General features: G+C 40.4%; 1 protein-coding gene and 1 long non-coding RNA gene across 6 annotated transcripts in view; one reads left to right on the forward strand and one right to left on the reverse strand.

Annotated features, from left to right (window-relative positions):
• The window catches only part of LOC117950432, a 14,768-nt gene extending 11,827 nt beyond the window's left edge, over nt 1-2,941 (reverse strand). Inside the window, exon 1 of the long non-coding RNA XR_004657893.1 lies at nt 2,849-2,941. This is a non-coding gene — a long non-coding RNA (uncharacterized LOC117950432). The remainder of the gene's footprint in view (nt 1-2,848) is intronic.
• Nucleotides 1-10,379, forward strand: part of mcf2l2 (MCF.2 cell line derived transforming sequence-like 2) — a 216,638-nt gene that overhangs the window by 171,599 nt on the left and 34,660 nt on the right. For all 5 annotated transcript variants that reach the window (XM_034881481.1, XM_034881485.1, XM_034881482.1 and 2 more), the window contains exon 25: nt 3,563-3,641. In XM_034881481.1, the coding sequence (XP_034737372.1) occupies nt 3,563-3,641 (79 nt within the window). The remainder of the gene's footprint in view (nt 1-3,562; nt 3,642-10,379) is intronic.

A 10,379-nucleotide genomic window follows, 5' to 3' on the forward strand; every position in this document is an offset into this window, starting at 1 on the left:
GCGCCGACTACCGAGGGGGGGTTAGCTACAGTAACTAACGACTGATCTGTCATGGTGCGGAAACGGACTTCTAACTCATTAGCCTCGCCTCCATGTCCAAAAATAAACTACACTTGTTACACACTCCATTGCCGTTAAAGAATGCAGAGGAGTAACTAAACATCTCACACATCGAGCAGGAGAAAGTCGGAGAAGGGGCCGACATAACTAACTGCTAGGCTAAAGTCGCTAGCAGCTAAGCTAAAGTACGGTAGCGTTAGCTACCAAGCGTAAAAACAACTGTTATTTAACAAAAGTCGCTAAAAAAAATGAGAAGATATGTGAGTGCTTAGGCAGAACTGCTATAAGAATAAGAGTTTAGCGGACAGTTAGCCGCTGTAATAGCAAATCTACCAAACTGAACTTGTATTTAGTGAGCAGCAGAGCTACCAACACGCAACCAACACACAGGCACAGGAAACGGAAATGAGTCAGGTACGCTTACTGTAACCGCAGTTTACTGTCGATCACTGTTGTACTGCCGCACAAGTTCAACTGGTTGGTGGTTATGTTTTTACACAAACATCTTAAAGTTCCTTACTATTACGTTTGCTTATACATAAAATTATATACAATATTTATACCCTGTATAGCAATTCTGGATAGATGAAAATCACATTTCGTTGCTTGTACTTGTGACAGTGCAATGATAATAAAGTTGAATTGAATTGAATTGGATTACAACAGGGGGAATGACCGTGGGAATTCTTCTGAAGTCGATGCACATCTCTTTCGTTTTTGCCACATTAATGTTTAAAAAGGAGGCTTTGCACCAGTCAATAATATCATCCACTACAGGACCGTGTTCAGAGTCGTCACTGCTGAGGAGGGACACAATGACCGAATTATCCGCAAATTCAATAATGTGGCGCCGTTCATGATGGCTTTTGCACGCATTTGTGTATAAAACAAATAAAAGAGGGAGGTGTGTTTCAGGTGTAACGCTTGGGATGGATGGTGCATACACGGCCACTTGTGATGGAGCTGCTGCCTTAAATGGTGATTTGCAAGGATGATGTACTGTCTTGAGTTTTGCCGGGTGTTCGCTTTTTCTTGCAGGTGTTGTATAAATTCCCCTGTCCCTAATGGGTGTTCTATGATGTCCAATAAGTGGTGTGCTGATGTGGGTTACATCCCTGAATTTAGCCGGGTTGCTGAAGAATGGCTTTTTTCCGGTGCTGGGTTATGCTCAGATGGTCTGTTTTCAACCTTGTGTTGTCCTTCCCGTAACTGTGTGTTGCGTTCTGATGGAGGTTTCCATGGGACGTAGCTTCCTTCTGACAATGCTAACTCAGGTAATGTTGCATGGGCAGATGCTTGAGTTTGAGCTACTACATATTCATTAGTACGTTTTAGAATTTCGTTTTGTAAATTTCCTTGAGAAGATACATCGGTCGCGACTGAATCTTCTATATCCAGTTCGGCAGCCTTGGCTTGGGCAATAGCTGCAGCTGCCTCTCTTTGAAGTTCAAGTGCGCCTAGTTCAGCTTCTAGCTTTGCTTTTCCTAATTGTAGCTCTGCTTCTTTTGCTGCACTTTGTACCTTCAGCTCTGCTTCTTTCTCAGCAAACGCGGCTCGTGCCTTTGCCGCCTCTGCTTTAGCACGCGCCCTTACTGCTGCACTTGATGCTGATGAGTGATCAAGACTTGATTTTCTTGTGCGCACGGATGCATTATCAGTCCTTTCTGATTCCATTTTACTTGTCTACATGCTTCTCAAGCCGTTGAAACTTCAGCTGGATAACGCTTTTTTACTGTACTGTTCTCGCTGAGGTGTAACAACTCCAGCTAAACAGCGAGCTAAACGCTCTCTATTCATGAACACGAAGAAAGCTTTAATTCCTTATATGCAGATTTATTTCCTTCATGTTGTGCTGAATCCATACACATGCCATTGTGATGAGAGACTAGAGAGTAAAACTAGGGAACAAACAGCAAAATATTTTAAATAGCTAAGCAACCTAGTTTCCATTAACATTCCTTTTACAACATTAAATGATTATGTTTAAAAGTTAACTCAGAACAAAGATTTATACATACAAGCAATGCTTCTGCTGGGAAGTTAACTGGCTGGATGCATTTCCCTGGCGCATTGATAATCTGCCTTTCTCACGCGTTTCTAACTTGGTGAATTCTAATGCGATTTCCTACTTCCGGTTTTAGCTCGCTAAACAAATGTCAAAATAAGAGCCTGAATTAAACTGCAAGTATACGAAATTAAATGCATAAAAATTCAACTTAAATGCCTGAAGGGCAGAACAATACTTTTTGATAAGCGTCCCTGGCGGGGCGGCCAAAGCTTTTTTGCAGTATAAGTCGGTGGCGGTGTGTACGTACGGTTAGGTTGAAAACTAACTGACTGCATCTGAAGTAATCAAAACTAGCTCCCCCTCGACCTAATACAAAAGTAAAATTCTGCTTACCCAGTATGCATCAGTATTATCCTGATAAGGAACATGGTACTGTGAACAGTGTTATGTCCCAACTGTTTTCAAACTAACGGGTGATATATGTTGCCTAACAGCTGCTGTTGTGGCCTGCCTGTGTCAGCAGATTTGTCACACATCAACATATTTCTGGCGGATTTCAAATCAATTAAGGCCATTTTTTCTGTAGTAAATGGAGAAATGTGACACTGGCCTTGTGTTATCTGTATATCACCTAGGTGTGTTTACAGCAGTGTATTTTAGTAATTTTACAGATGTTTGACTTGGATGGGGAAAACACTCCATTCAGGCCTCTGTAACTGTGTAAGGCCTAGAATCTCACTTAACACATAAGAGTGTTACCTTTCCAATGATATCAAGAACACCCTAGAGTGTCAAAGTATATGGGAGCTGTACCACTTATAATTTTGGTATGCCGTTTAGACCAAAAAGCTGCAATTTCAGCCGTTTCATAACAGGTTAAAAATCTAATAATATATAACATAATATATATTTAAATGTCAGAGGGGAGATTTTACCACAGGATGAGTACTTTTAATGTTGGTATTTTGCAGATAATGATTCTGTACTTACTTAGATAAGTGGTTGTCAACACACTTATAATATAGAGTTGGAAAAACAAATGTCTTATGTGGTTTTGCTGCATAGTTAAAATACTAATGTTATACCCTGGTCATGTCAGAAAAAAAACACCTACTGTCGTAAATTAACAAATATTAAAGTGTAGGTGTATTTTTTGTTTCGGTTATAAATAAAAATATCAGTCAATAGAGTTAAAAAATACACTAAAACATTATTCAAAAGAGCACTTTATAATTATACACAGTATACTGTGTAATTTGTGTTAGATACTTCTCGGGACGCCGTCAGTAATATTTCCAAATCCCTTCTCTTGGGGACAGTGTTGCATCATAACAGCTCTCCCCCTCAACCCTTACTTACTCATTCAAAAACATTAAGATGCTTTTATTGTATACATTATGTTGCATGTGTTGTTGTTGTGGTGTGAGTGTGTGTGTGTGTGTGTGTGTGTGTGTATGTGTGTGTGTGTGTTTGTGTGTGTGCATTCTTCCCCAGGCTCCTTCCATGGATGTGAAAAATATGTGGGTGTCAGAGATTCGTAAAGTACTTACAGGCCAGCTAGAGGCATGCAGAGGTACCCACACACACACACCCCTCCTTACTTGTTTTACCCCCTTCATAACAACTTGCTTTAATTCCAACTTGAAGCCGAAAGACACGTGCCTCTATGAATCCATTTAGCTTCGGTTAGACCAGTTTACATGTATTGTAATAACTACATGGCATGTACACAGAAACATTGTATTTCTAATCACTCATTAACTAAATGCTGTTGCTGCTATTGTATTGCCTCTTTTTTCTACAATTCTCCAAACACGTCCCATGCTATATTAACTGCATATTTCATGAAAGTTCCAAAAGATTTTTTATTCATATTCTTCTTAATTTCCATTTTTCCCAGATTGTGGCTCTATCATTATTTTCTGCTGCAACAGCAATCATTGTTCCCAGTGACGGAAATGTCCTCTTTCTAATACTGTCTGTAAAATGCAGACAGATAATAATGTAATTGCAACATACAGTTATAATCACATTAACTATGTGTGTAGTTGTCAGAAGTACACAAATGCATGTCCAATCCTACAAAAAAGTGAAAAAGTGTCTTTATTTTAACAGTAAAAACCTGTGACTTTCATGTAAATAACTATTATTTATGTAAGAAAAAGGGTTGAGTTGTTTACTATTACTATTAATAAATATTAATAAGGCGTAAACAAAATACATAAAAAATGCTCAAACATATTTACACTTATAGACGCACAGAAACTAACACCTCTCGACCCTCTCTGTACTAGTATCTGCCATCCACAGTTCCACTATGTGTGTGTGTGTGTGTGTGTGTGTGAGCAGACTGACTAATACATTTTTTCTTGATTTAGACATTTCTCAAAACTGTAAACAGAAAACCAAATTCTCAAACTATATTCACAAAACACCTGACTCTACTGTCAAAATAAAACAATTCTTTAAGATCATACACACAGCTGGTCAATGACTTACAGATAATTCATTAGACATTACCTCACAAATTCAACACAGTGTATATGGCATAGAGTTACAGAAAAAATGGGTAACACTTTATTTGAAGATGTGTATACAAGACTTACATGACACCATCATTATGATATGACACCTGTTATGAACATTAAGTCATTTTGAGCATTCATGACTGTTGACAAAACTCTCTATTCTGTACCATTAATATAGCCTGCTATTTCCATTAAAACAATATCAGTCCATAAATACCAGTGTCACTGGTAATGCTATTGCACCAGTATATCCTTTGATTCGATTCAAGAGCGATAGATAGAGAGAGAGACAGAGAGAGACGAGTTTGGCAGGGCAGCTGATTCTGAGGGAGGCGGCTTGATTGAGGTCAGTAGTGGTCCACAGGGCTAACTATTCCTGTGACAAACGTTCAGCTTGGGGGCTGCTTCCATTTATCACTTGTATTCACCATTTATGCATTAAAATAAAATAGTGTAATGACCGCTCTGCTATTTAAATTAAATAAACACAAAATTATTGCACAATTTTGGGTGTATCACACATGCATTTGTTGGCTTGTCTAGGCAACAAGGCATAGCCTAAACTAAATTATTTCATGATATTTATTATGTATGTTATATTCTGACCAACTTTACTTTCTGCATTCATTTGCTGCAATAAATTTAACAAGTATGTAGATGGTGCCTACATGTAGACTAATGGCGGTTTTCCACTGCGTGGTATCTACTCGACTCACCTTGACTCTACTCGCCTTTTTTGGTTTTCCATTACGAAAAAAAGTCCCTGGGACCTGCTACCAGTTACTCTTTTTAGTACTACCTCAGTTGAGGTTCCAAGCGAGCTGAGGCGATCCCAAAAGTCGACGTGGAAACCTGCAGACTCCTGGTTGGACAAACGCGACATTTAAAAAAAAATCTAGCCAGACACCCACAGATTGTCTACTCTCTGCACTATATTCACTTTTCAACTGTTCAGTATGAAGGGCTATTAGGGGCTTTATTTCGTTTCCAATATTGCACACTGTTACTTTAAAAAACAAGACAAGTTATCAAAGAAAAGTTTTTATTTAGCTTTTCAAGTAGCACATCAAACCCTCCTGTCCATCCTGGTCTTCTTCCTCTTCACCCTGTGACAGTTTCCCCCCGACTCTGCTGGCCCAGATGCATCTCAGTTGTTGTCATAAATCTCTCCATGACTCTCATAAAGATTATACAAAGCCCAGCAGGTCACAACCGGAGATCTCACCGGTCGGACATCGCCCACAAGACGGTCTGCAGCGGCAATTTTGCAAAGCGTGAATGCTCTGAAACACAAACGGCACACAGCACACATGTTGGTGTGTAATCGTGGTTGCTAAAGTTCATGTACTTTATATAACGCTTGCGTATAGTAAATACTGTCTGGGTCCCCTAACACATGCAAATGTTAGCTAACGTTACAAGGAAATTTTACTTACCTTTTTGTGTCGGCGAGCAATAGTCATGTTAACGTCTGAACTCCTTCGGAATTCCCAAACTCCAGGTTTTTTTAGCGGTGATTTTTGTTGCTTCCTTCAGCTTCTTTTGGAACAAAACTTTTCTTCTGGCTGTGGCGAGTAGCCGACGTGCTGTTGTGAGTCGCGTTGAAAATTACATTATCACGCGTAGCTATGGTGACCAGCCACGCTGAGGCTTTACTCATTTTGCAATGGAAAACGGACGTAGAATGCGTCGAGTCAAGTAGAGGCGAGTCAAGGCGAGTCGAGTCGAGCTGTTACCAGCAGTGGAAAAACGCCACTAGCTATACATGAGCATACATGTACTGTTTTAACCCTGCAGATTTTCAGGTCCTGGTAGGTCTTCTTTACATTTCTGCCCCATAGGCTATACTGTTTTAGAACATCATTGCTTGCCACTAGCCGTACCATGCGACAGATGGCAGAACATCTGGTTGAACCTCCAAGGCTTGTCAGGAAAAGTTGCTGTAAAACATAAAAACACAAATTATACATGTAGAACAAATTAGAGCGCTTGTAAAATCTTATTTTGTAAGAGAAGTCAGTTCATTTTTGAGTGAATCTAAATTAAGTGACTGCAAGCCTTTATGCTACTGTGTGGAGGTACAGCGCAATCGCAGAAGAACGTTACAGTTGGTTGGTTGTCTTAACGTTTAGGGAACGTCATAACTAATTTTCATAACATTCATAACATTTACTAAATGTTAGTTTTTGGTTTGGTTCGAACTAACCTTTAGAGAACCATGAACTAACGTTCCCTAACGTTTCCTAAACATTCTGTGTTAGTGGGGATTGGGTTCAGGGTTTCAGCAATTCAGAAAAACTGTAACACAGCAGCCCAGTCATGAAGCCTGGAGAGCAGAGGCTATAGGAGGCTCTGACAGTCCAGTGCAGTGTGTGTGTGTGTGTGTGTGTGTGTTTTTCAGAGAGAGAGCATGAAATTAGTCTGGGACAAGGAGAGGGAGTAGATTGAAAGTGAGAGAAGAGGGGGGTGGAATGATGGGTAGAGAGATACAATGATACCTAAAAAGATAGATGAGAATTAAAGGGTGAAGATCATAGACTGCAAATTATTAATGGATAGAGCATGTTTGACGTCACTGTTGGTTTGTGGAGATCTGCTATCCGTCGTTGAGTTTGCCGTTACGGGCACAGCCATCTTAGTTGCGTATATCACAATTTTTCTAAGTCCCATCATGATGGATGTCATCAACTGCTCCTTGGAATCTGGCATAGTACCCTTTAAAACTTTAAAACTGCCTCAGTCACTCCGATCTTCAAGAAGCCAAGCTCTGATCCGGAGGATGCAAACCGGACAATCTCCAACCTTCCATTCTTAATTAAAATCCTGGAAAATGCAGTTGCCGCCAAGCATATGTCCAACCATTAGCTCAAGGAACCCCTTCACTTGGGATTCTGTCCTAAGGAAGGAAATAACATGAAAGAGGGGTGATATTCCCTCTATTCTAATAGTTCAAATAGTAAATTCAAAACAAGGATTATGCCATTAGAGCAACTTAAAGGGTTTTAATAAGAATACATTTTGAGTTTTGAGTTGAGTTTCATTGACAGTGATTGAAAGACTACCAGTGTTTCCCATAGTTTCAACTTGGGCACACTGCCCAGATAAATTGAGACCCGCCAAGGTAGATAAAATCCCCATTAAATTTTCTTTCCAATTTTACGGCACAGTATTTTTTACACAGAACAGCTGCCTCCAGCCCCTTACCCTCGTGAAGTTGCATGCCACGTGCATGACAGCATCAATGTTCCACTTGCTCATAGAGGCTATCGTTACGTTAGTAGTAGCATGCTGCTGGTGGTTTTGCAATGGGATTAACGGTACTAATAAAACCGTAGAAACAACGCGGCCACGCTGCTGTGAAAGCTCCCCAAACATCATTTATCAGAGTCTGGTTGCTTCCCCTCGCTACGGCAGGCTCCTCTGCTCCATATCTTTATAACGAAGCTAGTTTACTGTATATATGGACGCAAGTCCGAATTAAAACCCTTAATTTTATAATAGTTGGCTATAAAAGTTGGTGAGATCTGAATGAGGGCAACAGGACGCGTATAGTAAAGCCCTGCACAGTACTGTTTTCTTCATCCCGCTCATGCCGAATTTCTGACCATTATCGCCCGCACTCGCAACGTGTGTGTCCACTCCTGCTCGCAAGACTCTGAGAACAATAATAGAGATGCATTGAGTTTGTGTCTTCTCCCATCCCATGAGAAAACGTCCCAAATGTCCCCCATGCGTCTCTTTTCCAAGATTTGCCCACAGACAATAAAGCCCCGCTCTGAAGGCGCACTGAAGACAAAATGCGGCAGCTTTAATAGCGCTGGGAAGCGCTCTTTGTTGAACTTCCACCATTGAAGCACACTGTCTGGGTCTGGGTTATCAGAGAGCTGAGGTCTGAGATATTTAGCCATTTCATCATCAACCAGCTTTGGCACTGAAGCAAAGAACGCATCGTCTTCCCAGTCTGCAGATCTGTGCATTTCTTTTTGGCTGGTGGCTCTTCCTCCGCCAGTACCAGGTCAAACTGCATCTTCTGAATAATGTCCTTTGGGCCTTTGGATAGGATTCTATACATGAATATGTATTTATAAAATGTCTCAAGCTGTTATTCATTTAGCTATATAAACTTATAATTTGTATTCATTTACTTTTATCTATTTAGATTTTTTGACTGCATTTCACTTATTCTAATTTGTAATTGCCCTGTTACAGACATAAAAACAGACATAAAAACTGAAAATATCTGTTTTTATGTCTGTAATAGTTAACATACCTTTAACCCTGTCTTCTATTTCATCCGGGGGGAGCATTCGTAGTATTCACATTTTAGGAGTTAGGAGAATTGCAATCCTGTACATCATGTGGAGAGGGAATACAGATGTGTTGCTGGTGCCCATCAGTTCTTCCAGATGCAAGCCACACACATCAACTTCAGAGAGAAAAGGGCTTGAGGATTGCTGCCTGGAGTGTTCAATGAATCCCACGTAACCACGCCAGTAGTATTGAAGTGCTTGGAGCGGAGTCGTCGGACTCTAAGTCATTAGTAGCAACCTTGAATAACTTAAAGAACGCAAAAACTGTTTTCAAAGTTTTTTTATTAATCTGCGCAAATCTTTCATACTGGTTATTGCTCACCAATTATCCAAGTAACTATTGGATTCCAACTATTATCACCATCCAAGTAATGTGGAGATCTCATGCTGTCGTAGTATGGAATCCAGCATATCATAATTTGAATTCCATCTTGTCTCGATGGATTTCTTCAAGCTGTTTTGCAGCCCTGAATATTTTAAATATTTCACTAGTTTATTTTTCATTGGTCGACAGTTCAGACGGCTCGGTGTTTTCAACCAACACGCATGGTGCAAATGTACTTGACAGGATGACGTTAAGGAAGTACGCGTTGCAATTCAGCCTGGTCTATCCACGCAGGGCAGCAATCATATCGGCTCCACGGTCAGTGACAAACACAACACTGCCAGATAGAAGTGACACATCTATTCCAAATTCACGGAGTTTCTTATTCTCCCGTTTTTGATACACCACTCTCGAAGGGTGTAATGGAATAATGGATGGTGCCGGATATGAACTGAGCTTTATGGTAATTCTTTGTCCATTTATCTGTTGTGATGGCACATCCATGTGTTTCAATGATGGGCTTTCCCAGCTAACAATTTCTGGTTCCCAGAACGTTCTGGGAACGTTCGTTTTTGGTTGCGGGAACGTTCCCTAAAGGTTTTTTTTGGTTGCAGTTTGGTTGTCTGTAGGTTAATTGGAAAGTTTTCTTAACGTTCCCGGAACGTTCGTCTTTGGTTACAGCGAACGTTCTCGGAACGTTCTCCTAACGTTCTCTAAAAGTTACAACCTTTAGAGAACGTTAGGCGAACGTTCCCTTAACGATGCAACCTTTAGAGAACGTTAGGGGAACGTTCCTTTAGCGTTGCAACCCTCCGCGAACGTTACCAAACGGTCTCTTAACGTTAGGGGAACGTTCGCTGTAACCATAAACGAACGTTCCCAGAACGTTAAGAAAACCTTCCAATTAACCTACAGACAACCAAACTACAACCAAAAAAAACCTTCAAGGAGCGTTCGCTGTAACCATAAACGAACGTTCCCAGAACGTTAAGAAAAGGTTAGATTACCCTAACCTTTAAAACAAACCAACACTAGTTACCCAATTGGGTAGTTGATTTACCCAATCAAAACCTCCGCTTCTGCAGCAGTCAGTGCAGGGAAGTTTTTCTGGCAGGCCGCTAGAGTAGAAGTCAAAATGAAGATAAGTT

This window comes from Etheostoma cragini, chromosome 9 (genome assembly GCF_013103735.1).
Source record: "Etheostoma cragini isolate CJK2018 chromosome 9, CSU_Ecrag_1.0, whole genome shotgun sequence".
In the NCBI taxonomy this organism is placed as follows: domain Eukaryota; kingdom Metazoa; phylum Chordata; class Actinopteri; order Perciformes; family Percidae; genus Etheostoma; species Etheostoma cragini.